The sequence below is a fragment of the Squalius cephalus genome (genome assembly GCF_949319135.1).
Source record: "Squalius cephalus genome assembly, chromosome: 1".
NCBI classification, from domain to species: Eukaryota; Metazoa; Chordata; class Actinopteri; order Cypriniformes; family Leuciscidae; genus Squalius; species Squalius cephalus.
Window position 1 is genome coordinate 185017 of NC_137122.1, and position 17455 is coordinate 202471.

The 17455-nt window shown below is 46.2% G+C and overlaps 1 protein-coding gene across 1 annotated transcript; it reads right to left on the reverse strand.

Moving 5' to 3' along the window:
- Nucleotides 1–1369: 1369 nt before the first annotated feature.
- On the reverse strand, nucleotides 1370–14831 carry ddx47 (DEAD (Asp-Glu-Ala-Asp) box polypeptide 47). The gene is made up of 12 exons (XM_079853885.1): nucleotides 14502–14831; nucleotides 13569–13662; nucleotides 12756–12944; nucleotides 12376–12447; nucleotides 12175–12293; nucleotides 9181–9252; nucleotides 8885–9001; nucleotides 8630–8776; nucleotides 8191–8328; nucleotides 2655–2725; nucleotides 2122–2251; nucleotides 1370–2045 (listed from the first exon to the last, which is right to left on the reverse strand). Exons 1-12 carry the CDS (start codon nucleotides 14700–14702, stop codon nucleotides 1875–1877), a joined length of 1521 nt encoding a protein of 506 aa, XP_079710011.1. The 5' UTR covers nucleotides 14703–14831; the 3' UTR covers nucleotides 1370–1874.
- Between the last annotated feature and the right edge of the window lie 2624 nt (nucleotides 14832–17455).

Here is a 17455-nt window from a genome sequence, read left to right on the forward strand (position 1 = left end):
TTACTTCCATAATATTTTATTTTAGTAAAGGTATGCCTGGATCACCCAACACAAAGGTGTGCGTTGTGGGAGAGGCCGCGCAAAGATTACACCGATATTAGCTTTCTCGAACATTGCATGGTTGCACTACACCTGAAACTATGCCGAAAACTGTCAAAAAATCATCTGTTATCATGGTTTAGTTTTATTTTAAAACACTGATTTTTCTTAATGTTGTGTCAGGCGTATTTGGTAGCATGATTATCTTGTTTAATCGTGTATTAAGTCCATATTTATCAGGTTGATATTTGCAGAAATAAACAATACATTTATAAAACAAATGGCCTTGTGTCAGAACACAACAGGTATGAAGATATGTTTGGTTTTTAACTTTTTATTCTAACTTTAAAGCTAGATTATCCTTTGAAAAGTGTAATACAGTATTTGATTTTTACACACGCAGTGTTTTTGCCAACTGACCTAAACCGTTGACCCCTGAAGTTATGACTTCTGAAGGCCTCTCATGTGTAGATTCACTCGGTTGAAAAATGGTATTTTGTCATTTAAACATCTGAAATTTGTCTGTATTCATAAAATAGGTCCTCACTGGTGTAAAATGACCTCTGCCAATGATCTGACTTATCCTCGTAAGCGAAGAATTTCTTATCTTTATTTACATGGGACGGGTAAGTCCATGAAGACTTCCATGTCATTCCATGGTCACCTGTGAGTATTAAGGCATGGTGTGTTTGAAGGGATACTGCACTTTAAAATGAAAATTCTGTCATCATATACTCACCCTCATGTTGTTTCAGACCTGTATGTATTTCTTTCTTCTGCTGAACAGAAAGGAAGATATTTAGAAGAATGTCAGTAACCAGACAGTTTCTGGTCTCATTGACTTCCATAGTAGGAAAAAATACACCATGGAAGTCAATATGACCAGAAACTGTCTGGTTACTGACATTCTTCTAAATATTGTCTAGAAGAGCAGCCTACGTGCTCGAAACGTTACCACCTGTGTGTGAGTCTATTACATTTTTCGACCGTGGTGTGCCGACTTTTTTCCTTTGTTATAACTGTGTCTATTAATGCAGATTGTCTGTCGTTCTACTTTGAGGAAAGATTTGTTTTACCAACGTTTGTTACACCAGTCATTCACACTAGAGCTCGGCTAATGTACACATTGCATACATGCACTGTTATTGATACAGTTTCCACGTGTTCACCGCAATATATTAGAAAAATAAAACCCTCTGGATGTTTCATTACCAGAAACTTACCAGTTCTTCAGGTGCATTTATATGAGTGAAACACTTCTCCGTATAACCAGGACCAATTAAAAGCACCTCTTACTACAGCTTACGCCAAAAAGGACACCTACAAATGCCAAATAATACAATGCTAAACTTTTTATTTAGAGGTATAGCACGTGAACTGTCCAGTCACATTTATAAACACATGGGCAGGTGATGAGCAAAGCATAAGGGTTAGATAAAAGCTGGAGACGCATGTCTCCTGTCCGTCCTCCACTGTCTCTTCCTGACGGATTCGCTCCTTATAAAGAACAACGGCAACAGCAATCATAGCCTGTTCCAGTCGACTCCTATCGAGGCGAGTAACCGAGAGCTGTTGTTCTGTCCGCTGAATCTCAGGACTCCAGGGTTCCTTCGCCAAGTCTGAACCGCCAAAAACACAAGTCCGAACCTGCCCTTGAGAGACGCCTCTAAAAGAAGTAGCGCTGTGGTCTGTTCTCTGCCAAAGGGGGACGCGGCTTCAAAGAAATTCATAATGCACATGTTTATATTATCTTAAAGGGACAGTTCACTCGAAACGAGAAGAGAATGCAGCATTTATTAGATTGACAGGGAGAACTGCAGACGTCAGCCTGCTCTTCATCTTCCTCTCTTGAAGCCGCCACCACCTCGCGTCCCTCTGAAGCCGCCGCCTCGTGTTCCTCTGAAGGAGCCGCCCTTGACCATCTTCCTCACGCCGCTCGACTGCTCGCCATCCTCTTCCTCGGCCGCTCGGGGCCGCTTCCTCTTCTCGCTGCTCTCCTTCATCTCCTGCCAGAGGAAACACAGCCGTCACACACACACTCCGTCACACCGCAGTACCTGATCACAGGGCAGGAGGACGTACGATGCGTGCGAATCGCTGAGCCTCGCTCACTCGCTCCACCAGCATCATCACTTCCTCTTCCTGTGTGGGGAAGGCGGGCAGCTTCTTCCCGATCAGTGTCTCGATGCGCTGGAACAGCTCCACGTCATACCTGCACACACACACACACACACACACACACACACACACACACACACACACACACACACACAGTCGCTCAGTCGCTCTGAAGAGGGACTTAAGACTTCTTCAGACCTGCACTAATAAAGCTTGAAACCCTTCACTGGTTCATCAGTTCTTAAGCCAATAATAGCGCTGTTTCCATCCAAAGTTATGAATTTAAATTGTGCACAAAATGGGATGTTTCCTTTTTAAGAATTTATCTCTGCGTTTCCATCCAGTGGTTTTACATGCGCCATCCCATAATTCACACACATATAGGTGTCTGGAAACACTGAAGCTAGTAACACGTCGACTCTCCTGAGTGCAGATTCTAAGGCCTGAGATAGACAGCAGAATCACTGAACGACTGAAGAAGAGGAGGAGTGACTGACTGTGAGACGAAGGTGATGGATTTCCCAGATCTCCCTGCTCTCGCCGTGCGGCCCACGCGGTGGATGTAGTCCTGCGGAGAACACAGCTAGCGTTAGCAAACACACAGGCCAACACTTCTTCAAAGGGTTTTAATCAAGTAAATCAAATATCAATACAGATTAACAACAGCATCTAACTCCAGTATTCTTCCATTACATTAGCAACACACAAACAGCCAGTGATCAAGTACAGAAATAAGCACTAAAACAGAGTTTTTCAGGACTATATTAATGCTAATCAAGTGTTTATTATTATTATTATTATTATTATTATTATTATGATTAAGCATCAGATGATTGACAGTCAGTTAAAGTTCAAACCTTTGTGTGTGTGTGTGTGTGTAATATATTCTCTGATCTCTGAAACTCTAGATATCCACAGAATCTCACATCAGGCTCATTCGAGCTTCTGTTTTCCACGTGACGTGATCAACGTTCAAACCACCATCTAGAGTCAAACTGATATGAACATCATCATGCTGCGTTCACACCGAACGCGAATTGAGCGTCTGGAGCGAGTGATTTCCATGTTACGTCAATGTAAAGACGCGCGTCTGGAGGTCCTGTGGCGCGATAGACGCGTTTAACTCGTTCGCGCGAGAGAGGCACATGATCGTCTGCCACGAGTGATTTTATTTGGTGCTTATTTGTGCATTCCCGTGTTTGAAGCGAATTCGCACCTGACGCCGGAGTAGAAAAATCTGAACTTTGGCGTCTGTTCACGCCGCGTTAACCAATCAGGAGCCTGCTTGCTGCGGTCACGTGGTGAAGTGACGGGGTAAACGGGGGCAGGCCCGCTTTTCTTGTTTATAATGTTATTTTATATGTTTGGCCTCAAATTATTTTGACTAAATGCCTGGTGTGGTCCTAATGCACAACAAAGCAAATCTTTTATCACATACAAACTTGATTTCAATATTTATTCCATATCTAAATGTAGATTATATGAAACAATTATTCTAATGTAAAGACAACCAACATACTTTAGTGAATAAGAACAGTGTTCGTGTCTGGGCAGTGTTGTGTGAGGAAAAAAAGAAAAAAAAAAAGAAAAAAAAACTTCACAGGACAGGTTAATTACTTTTGGAGGCTGGCTCCATTTATCATCGAAACAAAAATAAATGACAGATTAGGTGGGTGAGGGTGATCCTCGCTCCGATGTGGGACAACAGGTCCTCAAACTGGGCGTGGGACAGGCGGAAGTAATGCTGAGAGCGGCCGTCATCCAGGCGCAGCTTCTGGAGCAACTGGTGAAACTCGCCAAACTGGGTACGCCTCCGGAGGGTCTGGTGGACCCAAGTACAGCGACGGTGACCCCTACGCTGCTGATGACCCCTACGCCACTGTTCTGCTCTCCAGAGCAAATACAGAGCGGTAACTCTGTCGATGAATGCTCGATCAACATCAGCCATCTTGCAAACAGACAACCGCCTAGCACTTGCCCCTCCCACGAGAAGAATTACGCCTTGAATGCGCGTCTATTTCGCTTCAAACGCTCGCTTTATACGCGCGTCCAATTCGCTTTGGTGGATTCAAAATGTTCAAGCGTCCAACTAGACACGATAGACGCGAATTGAGTCTTCAATCTAATTGGCCCGTTCCAAAGAAAAAAACAACACCACACTGGTCGAACTGTCTTTGTGACGCCGCGATTGATTGCGCCCGGTGTGAACAGCTCTACATTTAAATGTATACATTCACATTCAGTGTGAGGCCCTTCAGTTGTGTAAAAGCACTGGTCGCTCTTCACATTTGTCTGAACAAACGTGAGTACAGTTTCAATCTCTGACAGTAGGGGGCGCTTATGAAACAGCAGAAATACAGTGGTTACCATGGTTACCTTTGTTAAGCAAAGCACCGCTGTGCTTATAAATTACTTTATTAGGCATTATTCAGAGTAACGAGACTAGATTCTGAGCAAAGCATCACAATCCAAGTCCTGCCCGCTTTCACTGTTTCACTCAGGCATATTTATAATAGCACATGCTACTCTAACAGGTTTAACTCAAGCCCCGTCAGGCAGCCATGCTTGCTGTCACAGCTCTTCTACCTTGGAGTGTGTGGGGATGTAGAAGTTGCTCGTGTACCTTGGAGTGTGTGGGGATGTCGAAGTTGCTCGTGTACGATGTCGAAGTTGCTCGTGTACCTTGGAGTGTGTGGGGATGTAGAAGTTGCTCGTGTACCTTGGAGTGTGTGGGGATGTCGAAGTTGCTCGTGTACCTGCTCGTGTACCTTGGAGTGTGTGGGGATGTAGAAGTTGCTCGTGTACCTTGGAGTGTGTGGGGATGTAGAAGTTGCTCGTGTACCTTGGAGTGTGTAGGGATGTAGAAGTTGCTCGTGTACCTTGGAGTGTGTGGGGATGTCGAAGTTGCTCGTGTACCTTGGAGTGTGTGGGGATGTAGAAGTTGCTAGTGTACCTTGGAGTGTGTGGGGATGTCGAAGTTGCTCGTTTACCTTGGAGTGTGTGGGGATGTCGAAGTTGCTCGTGTACCTTGGAGTGTGTGGGGATGTCGAAGTTGCTCGTGTACCTTGGAGTGTGTGGGGATGTCGAAGTTGCTCGTGTACCTTGGAGTGTGTGGGGATGTCGAAGTTGCTCGTGTACCTTGGAGTGTGTGGGGATGTAGAAGTTGCTCGTGTACCTTGGAGTGTGTGGGGATGTCGAAGTTGCTCGTTTACCTTGGAGTGTGTGGGAATGTCGAAGTTGCTCGTGTACCTTGGAGTGTGTGGGGATGTAGAAGTTGCTCGTGTACCTTGGAGTGTGTGGGGATGTAGAAGTTGCTCGTGTACCTTGGAGTGTGAGGGATGTCGAAGTTGCTCGTGTACCTTGGAGTGTGTGGGGATGTAGAAGTTGCTCGTGTACCTTGGAGTGTGTGGGGATGTAGAAGTTGCTCGTGTACCTTGGAGTGTGTGGGGATGTAGAAGTTGCTCGTGTACCTTGGAGTGTGTGGGGATGTAGAAGTTGCTCGTGTACCTTGGAGTGTGTGGGGATGTCGAAGTTGCTCGTTTACCTTGGAGTGTGTGGGGATGTAGAAGTTGCTCGTGTACCTTGGAGTGTGTGGGGATGTCGAAGTTGCTCGTTTACCTTGGAGTGTGTGGGGATGTAGAAGTTGCTCGTGTACCTTGGAGTGGGGATGTAGAAGTTGCTCGTGTACCTTGGAGTGTGTGGGGATGTAGAAGTTGCTTGTGTACCTTGGAGTGTGTGGGGATGTAGAAGTTGCTCGTTTACCTTGGAGTGTGTGGGGATGTAGAACTTGCTCGTGTACCTTGGAGTGTGTGGGGATGTCGAACTTGCTCGTGTACCTTGGAGTGTGTGGGGATGTCGAAGTTGCTCGTGTACCTTGGAGTGTGTGGGGATGTAGAAGTTGCTCGTGTACCTTGGAGTGTGTGGGGATGTAGAAGTTGCTCGTTTACCTTGGAGTGTGTGGGAATGTCGAAGTTGCTCGTGTACCTTGGAGTGTGTGGGGATGTAGAAGTTGCTCGTGTACCTCTGAGTGTGTGGGAATGTCGAAGTTGCTCATTTACCTTGGAGTGTGTGGGAATGTCGAAGTTGCTCGTTTACCTTGGAGTGTGTGGGAATGTCGAAGTTGCTTGTGTACCTTGGAGTGTGTGGGGATGTAGAAGTTGCTCATTTACCTTGGAGTGTGTGGGAATGTCGAAGTTGCTCGTTTACCTTGGAGTGTGTGGGAATGTCGAAGTTGCTTGTGTACCTTGGAGTGTGTGGGGATGTAGAAGTTGCTCGTGTACCTTGGAGTGTGTGGGAATGTCGAAGTTGCTCATTTACCTTGGAGTGTGTGGGAATGTCGAAGTTGCTCGTTTACCTTGGAGTGTGTGGGAATGTCGAAGTTGCTTGTGTACCTTGGAGTGTGTGGGGATGTAGAAGTTGCTCGTGTACCTTGGAGTGTGTGGGAATGTCGAAGTTGCTCGTGTACCTTGGAGTGTGTGGGAATGTCGAAGTTGCTCATTTACCTTGGAGTGTGTGGGAATGTCGAAGTTGCTCGTTTACCTTGGAGTGTGTGGGAATGTCGAAGTTGCTTGTGTACCTTGGAGTGTGTGGGGATGTAGAAGTTGCTTGTGTACCTTGGAGTGTGTGGGGATGTAGAAGTTGCTTGTGAACCTTGGAGTGTGTGGGGATGTAGAAGTTGCTCGTGTACCTTGGAGTGTACCTTGGAGTGTGTGGGGATGTAGAAGTTGCTTGTGTACCTTGGAGTGGGGATGTAGAAGTTGCTCGTGTACCTTGGAGTGTGTGGGGATGTAGAAGTTGCTCGTGTACCTTGGAGTGTGTGGGGATGTAGAAGTTGCTCGTGTACCTTGGAGTGTGTGGGGATGTCGAAGTTGCTCGTGTACCTTGGAGTGTGTGGGGATGTCGAAGTTGCTCGTGTACCTTGGAGTGTGTGGGGATGTAGAAGTTGCTCGTGTACCTTGGAGTGTGTGGGGATGTAGAAGTTGCTCGTGTACCTTGGAGTGTGTGGGGATGTCGAAGTTGCTCGTGTACCTTGGAGTGTGTGGGGATGTAGAAGTTGCTCGTGTACCTTGGAGTGTGTGGGGATGTCGAAGTTGCTAGTGTACCTTGGAGTGTGTGGGGATGTAGAAGTTGCTCGTTTACCTTGGAGTGTGTGGGAATGTCGAAGTTGCTCGTGTACCTTGGAGTGTGTGGGAATGTCGAAGTTGCTCGTGTACCTTGGAGTGTGTGGGAATGTCGAAGTTGCTCATTTACCTTTGAGTGTGTGGGAATGTCGAAGTTGCTCGTGTACCTTGGAGTGTGTGGGGATGTAGAAGTTGCTCGTTTACCTTGGAGTGTGTGGGGATGTCGAAGTTGCTAGTGTACCTTGGAGTGTGTGGGGATGTAGAAGTTGCTCGTGTACCTTGGAGTGTGTGGGAATGTCGAAGTTGCTCGTGTACCTTGGAGTGTGTGGGAATGTCGAAGTTGCTCATTTACCTTGGAGTGTGTGGGAATGTCGAAGTTGCTCGTTTACCTTGGAGTGTGTGGGAATGTCGAAGTTGCTTGTGTACCTTGGAGTGTGTGGGGATGTAGAAGTTGCTTGTGTACCTTGGAGTGTGTGGGGATGTAGAAGTTGCTTGTGAACCTTGGAGTGTGTGGGGATGTAGAAGTTGCTCGTGTACCTTGGAGTGTACCTTGGAGTGTGTGGGGATGTAGAAGTTGCTTGTGTACCTTGGAGTGGGGATGTAGAAGTTGCTCGTGTACCTTGGAGTGTGTGGGGATGTAGAAGTTGCTCGTGTACCTTGGAGTGTGTGGGGATGTAGAAGTTGCTCGTGTACCTTGGAGTGTGTGGGATGTCGAAGTTGCTCGTGTACCTTGGAGTGTGTGGGGATGTCGAAGTTGCTCATTTACCTTGGAGTGTGTGGGATGTCGAAGTTGCTTGTGTACCTTGGAGTGTGTGGGGATGTCGAAGTTGCTCGTGTACCTTGGAGTGTGTGGGGATGTAGAAGTTGCTCGTTTACCTTGGAGTGTGTGGGGATGTAGAAGTTGCTCGTGTACCTTGGAGTGTGTGGGAATGTCGAAGTTGATGACGCAGTCGACGTGAGGAATGTCCAGCCCACGGGACGCCACATCCGTGGCCAGCAGCACCGAGCGGGACTTGGACTTGAACTTGTTGAGTGCGCCGAGACGCTTGTTCTGAAGGAGGAGACACACACGTCAGTCCATGACACACAGAAACACTGGAGACGCGACACACGCGGTGTGAGTGAGTGAGAGAGTGTGTCTGTGTGTGAGTGTACCTGCTTCATCTAACCATGCAGTGGGATGGCCGTATGTGTATGTGTGTATGTGTGTGAGAAAGAATGTGTGAGTACCTGACTCATCTGACAGTGCAGTGGGATGGCCGTGTGTGTGTGTGTACCTGACTCATCTGACCGTGCAGTGGGATGGCCGTATGTGTATGTGTGTGTGTGTGTGAGAGAGAGTGTGTGAGTACCTGACTCATCTGACCGTGCAGTGGGATGGCAGTGATTCCCAGGTTCCTGAGCAGCAGCGCCACACGCTGGGCATTATTACACGTGCCGCAGAAAACCATGAAGGAGTTTCCGGCCAGTTCATTGAGGATAGAGACCAGGTAACAGTCCTAACACACACACACAGACTCACACATGAGCGTTCATGAGGGCTGAAACACGTCTGATACACACGTCTGAGGAGAGTGACAATAGAAGGACGGAGGAGCTGAAGGAACCTTGTACTTTGATGGGATGAATATGTAGTACTGCTGCAGTTTGTCGACGGTGGCGTATTTGGTGGAAACGCTGCACTTGACGGGGTCCCGTAGAGCAGCTCGCTGAAGCTTCTGCACCTGAAACCAGTGAGACCAGAGCACATCAACAGACTGAAACCAGTGAGACCAGAGCACATCAACAGACTGAAACCAGCGAGACCAGAGCACATCAACAGACTTGAAACCAGTGAGACCAGAGCACATCAACAGTCGCTCGACCGCATCAGCGGCCACTTCACACACATGTAGGCCTTTACCTTTTTAGTCATGGTGGCCGAAAACAGGAATGTGCGTCTGTCGCGCGGAATGACCTTCAGGACTTTATCCACCTGAGACACAAACACATGAGCTCACCTTCTGTCATCATATCACTGAACTCTATGTACAGTTGTGATCAAAATTATTCATCCCCATTGCAAGTCAGGTTTATTGGCAAAATTAACAGACTTTCAGCTGTTTGCAATGAACAAATCAAGCAAAAGTAAGTGAAATAGCTCAACAACAAACGTTTCGAGTGGTTTCCACAAATTCAACTGGAAATGCAACTTAATGACTTCTGCAGTCTCACAATTATTCACCCCCTTCATGGCAAGCATATTTAGCTCTTGGTAGATCAGTCTTCTGCTGTTCCGAGCTCCTGCAAGCAAGGTGTAGAGCCAGTCAGCAGCTTCTGAGGAATCCGAGCCCGTTCCTCATGAGCAATGGCCTCCAGTTCAGGAATATAATATTATTGGGCTTGTGTTCTGCAAGCACCTTCTTCAAATCCCACCAGAGATGTTCTATGGGGTTCGAGTCAAGAGACTGTGATGCCACTGTATCTCCCAGGACTTCTTCTGCAACCAAGCCATGCTGGAATCTGAGGAATGTTTGGGATCATTGTCCTGTTGAAGGTCCAAGCTTCAGCTTCCTCACTGACGGCATGACTTTTTTTCCTAGGATCTCCTGATACTTCAGTGACTCCATCTCTCCTTCCTCACGCTGCAGGTTTTCAGAGCTGGAGGATATACATCAGCCGAGAGCATCACAAGCTCCTCATGCTGAACTGTAGACGAGAACATCACGAGCTCCACATGCTGAACTGTAGACGAGAACATCACAAGCTCCTCATGCTGAACTGTAGACGAGAACATCACGAGCTCCACATGCTGAACTGTAGACGAGAACATCACAAGCTCCTCATGCTGAACTGTAGATGGTGTTCTTCACAGCTTATGCCTCATTCCTACTCCAGACACACCGCTGATACAGAGGGCCGAAAAGTAGTGGTGTAGTCTTTGGGTCAGTAGTGGTGTAGTCTTGGGGTCAGTAGTGGTGTAGTCTTTGGGTCAGTAGTGGTGTAGTCTTGGGGTCAGTAGTGGTTTAGTCTTGGGGTCAGTGGTGGTGTAGTCTTGGGGTCAGTGGTGGTGTGGTCTTGGGGTCAGTGGTGGTGTGGTCTTGGGGTCAGTAGTGGTGTAGTCTTGGGGTCAGTGGTGGTGTGGTCTTTGGGACAGTGGTGGTGTAGTCTTGGGGTCAGTGGTGGTGTAGTCTTGGGGTCAGTGGTGGTGTAGTCTTGGGGTCAGTAGTGGTGTAGTCTTGGGGTCAGTAGTGGTGTAGTCTTGGGGTCAGTGGTGGTGTAGTCTTGGGGTCAGTGGTGGTGTAGTCTTTGGGACAGTGGTGGTGTAGTCTTGGGGTCAGTAGTGGTGTAGTCTTGGGGTCAGTAGTGGTGTAGTCTTGGGGTCAGTAGTGGTGTGGTCTTGGGGTCAGTAGTGGTGTGGTCTTGGGGTCGGTGGTGGTGTGGTCTTGGGGTCGGTGGTGGTGTGGTCTTGGGGTCGGTGGTGGTGTGGTCTTGGGGTCGGTGGTGGTGTGGTCTTGGGGTCGGTGGTGGTGTGGTCTTGGGGTCGGTGGTGGTGTAGTCTTGGGGTCAGTAGTGGTGTAGTTTTGGGGTCAGTAGTGGTGTAGTCTTGGGGTCAGTGGTGGTGTAGTCTTGGGGTCAGTGGTGGTGTGGTCTTGGGGTCAGTGGTGGTGTAGTCTTTGGGACAGTGGTGGTGTAGTCTTGGGGTCAGTGGTGGTGTGGTCTTTGGGACAGTAGTGGTGTGGTCTTTGGGACAGTAGTGGTGTGGTCTTGGGGTCAGTAGTGGTGTGGTCTTGGGGTCAGTAGTGGTGTGGTCTTGGGGTCAGTAGTGGTGTGGTCTTGGGGTCAGTAGTGGTGTAGTCTTGGGGTCAGTAGTGGTGTGGTCTTGGGGTCAGTAGTGGTGTGGTCTTGGGGTCAGTAGTGGTGTGGTCTTGGGGTCAGTAGTGGTGTGGTCTTGGGGTCAGTAGTGGTGTAGTCTTTGAGACCATGGAAGATGATGAATAACTGAATAAATAGCCTAAATGAATAAAGAGTAAGGCAAAACAAATAGCCTAGTAGTCTAATGAAACATATGGATTGATGCAATATCTTTGCAACATTATTGAATTAATCTGTCACTATATGCCTCTGCCTACATTTGCAAAGAGAAGAACATTTTAATTTGATTCACAATGAAACGTTTATATGCAATGAGTAGCCTAGTTTTGGTTGTTGTTGGTGGCGTTATTGCATCCCTAGTTATGCCTACACTGCAGAATTGTTCCCTCACGATTGGAAGCTCCTGTAGCGCCGCGTACGCATTTCAAAACATCGCAACGTGAAATGCCACAGAAAGCGGTTTGTGAAGGTCTTAGTGAGTTAGGAGTCCTCTCGACTTCTTTTAAGCTGTCCCAGGCTTAGGTGCTACTTTTAGGGCTAAAATGCTTCGTGAATTACTCTTAGTCAAAAAAATTAGGAGTCCTAAAGTTACGAGTGACACGCCCATTATTTTTAGGAGTTGCTCCTAAATTCGCCAGTTAGAGCTGTTAGGAGCTACTTTTAGCCTTAAAATTCTTTGTGAATACGGCCCCTGGGCTGTTGTGAGGGATTATATTCAGGGGGTGAACAAATCAAGCAAAAGTAATTGAGATAGCTCAACACAACTAATGTTTCAAGTGGTTTCCCCAAATTCAACTAAAAATGCAACTTTTAATGACTTCTGCAGTCTCGAGCCATCTCAATTACTTCTGCTTGATTTGTTCATTGTAAAATGCTGAAAGTCTGTACATTTTGCCAATAAACCTGATTTGCAAAGGGGGTTGAATAATTTTGATTACAACTGTATAATTATATATATAGTGGTATGAGTGCGAGTGTGTGTTGTTCTGTGAGAGTGTGTTGTTCTGTGAGTGTGTGTTGTTCTGTGAGTGAGTGTGTGTACCTCAGACTCAAAGTCCATGTTGAGAATGCGGTCGGCCTCGTCCATCACCAGGTACTTGAGCGCTCTCAGGTTGAAACCTTTGGTGTTCTCCAGGTGATCGATCAAGCGGCCCGGAGTCGCTGCGAGTCAGAGCAGGATTATTACCCATGATTCAACAGGCCACACATTCGGTCTGAACATCACACGCTCGTAAGCTCTTACCGATGACCACGTGCGGCTTCTTGGCCAGAACCAGAGCCTGAGACATCATATCGATCCCTCCGACCACAACCGCTGAAACACACACACACACACACACACACACACTGATGAGAGTGTGTTCACAACCCTTACTGCATCACATGACCACACCACACATCAGCTCTATTATGGACAGATAGAGACGCTGTGATATAAAGAGCCGTTTTAACAGTAAGTGCATGCTGGGAAGGGTTATTGTGTTGACTGGAAGGGTGTGCTGAGCGAGTGCATGCTGGGAAGGGTGTGCTGAGCGAGTGCATGCTGGGAAGGGTTATTGTGTTGGCTGGTCACAGTGCATGCTGGGAAGGGTGTGGTGAGCGAGTGCATGCTGGGAAGGGTACCGGTCTTGACGCCGATGCTGGAGCCGAGCGCGTCGAACTGCTCTGCGATCTGGAAGGCCAGCTCTCGGGTGGGCGTGAGGACGAGCGAGTGCAGGCGCTGAGCGGACCCCAGCAGAGACTGGAGGATCGGCAGAGCAAACGCCCCCGTCTTCCCCGAGCCCGTCTCCGCCAGGCCGATCACATCACGACCTGCTCTTACACACACACACACACGTGTTAGAGAGAGAGAGAGAGAGAGAGAGAGAGAGAGAGTCTCCGCCAGGCCGATCACATCACGACCTGCTCACACACACACACGTGTTAGAGAGAGAGAGAGAGAGAGAGAGAGAGAGAGAGAGAGAGAGTCTCCGCCAGGCCGATCACATCACGACCTGCTCTTACACACACACACACGTGTTAGAGAGAGAGAGAGAGAGAGTCTCCGCCAGACCGATCACATCACGACCTGCTCTTACACACACACACACGTGTTAGAGAGAGAGAGAGAGAGAGTCTCCGCCAGGCCGATCACATCACGACCTGCTCACACACACACACACACGTGTTAGAGAGAGAGAGAGAGAGAGTCTCCGCCAGACCGATCATGTCACGACCTGCTCTCACACACACACACACACACACACACACACACACACGTGTTAGAGAGAGAGAGAGAGAGAGAGAGAGAGAGAGAGAGAGAGAGAGAGTGAGTGAGAGAGAGTGTGTGTATGAGTGAGAGAGTGTGAGTGAATGTATCAGTGTGTGTGTGTGTGTGTGTGTGTGTGTGTGTGTGTGTGTGTGTGTGTGTGTGTGTGTGTGTGTGTATCTGCTCACCCTCCAGAGCCACAGGAATGGCCTCGATCTGGATCTTGGTGGGTTTCTTCCAGCCCAGCTGATCACAGGCTTCACACAGAACCTCAGTGACGCCCTGCAACAGCACACACACACTCAGAGTGTGTTCATATACACGTGTGTGTGTGTGTGTGTGTGTGTGTGTGTGTGTGTGTGTGTGTGTGTGTGTGTGTGTAACTAACCCAGGCTTCACACAGAACCTCAGTGACGCCCTGAAACAGCACAAACACACTCAGTGTGTGTTCATAGACACGTGTGTGTGTGTGTGTGTGTGTGTTCACTCAACTATGTACAACAACTAACCCTAACTTCACACAGAACCTCAGTGACGCCCTGAAACAGCACAAACACACTCGGTGTGTGTTCATAGACACGTGTGTGTGTGTGTGTGTGTGTGTAACTAACCCTAACCCAGGCTTCACACAGAACCTCAGTGACGCCCTGAAACAGCACAAACACAATCGCTGTGTGTTCATAGACACGTGTGTGTGTGTGTGTGTGTGTGTGTGTGTGTGTGTTCACACCTTATCAGTCACAGTAAGTCGATATACAATTATTATACAATTATATTATAATTATTATAGAAAAATGTAATTATTGGCCAATATACACAAGTATAATGTACACAGAAACCGCACACTGTGTATATAATAACCTGACTATTAAGTGTACTTAAATATAGGTGCAATATTACAGTATTATCGGACTGACGTGCGCGCGCTTCTCGTGTTTGACCAGCAGGCTGTGAACGCGCACCAGAGCTTCGAGAAATCAACACAATATCAGCGTTCAAAGCCTCTCTGGGTCAGAGAGATCAGTTTCGCATCACTAAACTAATGGGCACTAAAGTAAACAGCCCGTGTTTATAATAATAATAACCGAGAGTGATGAAGACTGACTGTGTGCGCGCCTCACCAGGTCTCTGAAGCTCTTGTGTGTCTCTTCAGTGTGTGTGTCTTCGCTCGGCTCCACGTCTTCGGTGTGTGTGTCTTCGCTCGGCTCCACGTCTTCGGTGTGTGTGTCTTCGCTCGGCTCCATGTCTTCGGTGTGTGTGTCTTCGGCTCTGCGTGTGTGTTTCTTCTCTTCATCTGAAGACGCTTCTCTGGGATCCGCCATGTTTGCGGCGCGTTACCCACGTGTTGCTGAAGCTCCGCCCTCGAGCGGAAGTGACGGAGGGGATCGAGTAAACAGCGCGAGTGTGTGTGTGAAAGAACAGCAGGACTGGATTTTAACACCACTGTGTTTTTCGATTATGAATTACATGGAAGTTACTTTAAAAAATGCCACAAACCCAAAATGAGAAACTAGGTGTGTTGGACACCGGCTGGATGCACCCGATCGGCGAGAGTCGCCGCGTGCCGGCGGGAGGAGCTGCAAACGGAGACGTGAAGTCGGACACTCTCTGGTTCCCGTGGTGACCGCTCACGTGGTGTTTGCATACTTTACCACAGCTGAAGTGAAATAAATGCGATATTTGCCAAATAATACACAGATGTTTCAGAGACACTTTCATTCAATACTTTATGTACTGCTTCATCCAGCGTCTGTTTGAACAAGAATAAAGTTCAGCATAAGCTACTATCAATGAAGTGGAGTCTACGTTTTTAATCAGTTTTAATTTGATAAACATGACACAATATAACATCGCAACTACATGAAAGAGTGTATAAAAACACCAAAACTCCCTGACAATACTAGTTTAAACTGTCTTGAAAATGTTTAAATGCAAAGATTCTCATTGATCGATAGTTGGAGAGTGTAGGAGCCATTATAGCCTACTAAGTTTAGTCCCCTCCACTATTTCCCAATGTAAGATTTTGTTTTGCATTGCCTGCCTATCTCTGCCGATTTCCGAGTCTCCAAATTAATCCATTCTGCAACTTTTAAATACATAATTACATTTTAAAAAACGAAATTAGGCTTAAGTGCAGGGTCCGAAAGTTGGTCATTTTATCGCTATGGTTACACACACACACACCATAGACTGTAAAAAAATAGGGTTAGTTATTTTATCGCTATGGTTACACACACACACACCGCTGGCGGTGCGCTCAGAGTTGTGCAGTTACCCAAAATCTCCTGAATGAAGTTATAAAACCCATCATGTCACTGGATGAAATAAAATCGACTAGCAAAAATACAGGAGGCCGCCTTACAAACGAGTGTGTGGAGGTACTGTCATTTCGCCGTAAGGTTTTGATGGCGTCGTTTATTTATAAGGAGGGCAACACTCCAGTCCAGGAGGTATTATGTAATATAAATATATTATATTTAATATGAGGGAAATAGGCTACACATGCCGTGGGCGTGACACAAAAAATCTTTAACTTTTAGGTGGCAAAATAATTTTTTTGTAATTCTGTGAATTACACTGCAAACCAAAGTACTACCCACCGGATGAAGAAGGGTCGGCTCTCCACAGAACAGAACATATTCATTTTATTTTATTTTTCATGTTCGCATTTATGAGGAAAAAACTATGTTACGGACGGGACAGATCTCCGTTACGCACGTGAGCGCTCTGAAAGCGGCACTAAAGACTGCTTTAAAACTTTCACTGAGACCTCAAACAGAAAGCACAAAACCTTTCTTTAAATTTAATTTAGTTTTGTATTAATGATATCTTAATTTTAATCAATGTTTCATCAACCAAATGCCAGGATTTAATAACTAAGAAGTAAATATAGCAGACAATAGATAATCATGACACGGAGGCGCCGGCGCGTGAACTGGAGCTCGTCTCGTAAATGCTTTATTTATTTATTTATTTATTTATTTATTTTTTTCAAGCATACAATGAAAAAGTGTACAGTATGTACAACATAAAACAATAATTGAAAAAACACTGATGATCCAACAAATTAAATTTACCGCTGCTTGAAAAGGAGTGGGCTGAAGTTTAACACTTGTTATGAAGTTTAACACTTGTTAAATGGAGTAAATGCTTGTAAATGCTACTTAAGTAAAGTACAGATAGGTAAAGATACAACTACGTGAAAAATGTAGCCTACTTCAGTAAAGTAACGAAGTAGGCTATTTGTACTTCGTTACATTCCACCACTGCTGATTAACAGTAATGTAAATGCTAAATGTCCTAATACCTGTTGATACTACAACAATGCAAAGTATATGCTCTTAACCTTGCAGTTTTTCACATATCATGTAAGACTCAATTTCTCCATTTCTTTGCACAAAACTCTCCAGAAAATGCCATTTTAATGGTTTATTTAAAAAAAATAAAAATTCCGGGAGGGGGGGTGGGTGGGGGGGGCATACACCCGGACCCCCCTAGGGAGAGCCACCCCACATAATAAATCCAAATTTAACCCCTGTTTGTAGTTATATTAGATATGGATGTCACGATACCAAAATTCCAGTAGTCGGTACCGATACCATTAAAATTGTACGGTTCTCGGTACCAATTTCGGTACCACAGCAAAATCTGTTGAAACTATTTTTCCGTTTTATTTAACTATTTGAAAAAAAAAATATTAAATTAAATTCAATGACTTTCTATTTATGACGGTAATCATAAGTAAATTATACATAAGCACTGAAGGCTACATGCTGTTTAAACGTAAATATTATAAAAAAATCAAGTGAAACATAACAACCTTCAAATGCACACATTATTATTATTAGTAGTAGTATTTTTAATACATGGAGACATAGCTAAATCTACTGTACAGTAGCCTAATATAATTATTTGTGTCAATTTCTTCAAGTTAAACCGAACTTTTATTTTGACGGGTTGCCGTGAAGATCTTTGAGTTTCTCTGTGTGTGTGTGTGTGTGTGTGTGTGATATGACGATAGTTTTTCTCAAATGAAACGGTAAAATGCTCATGAAGTGACTCTCAGAGTGGCTCT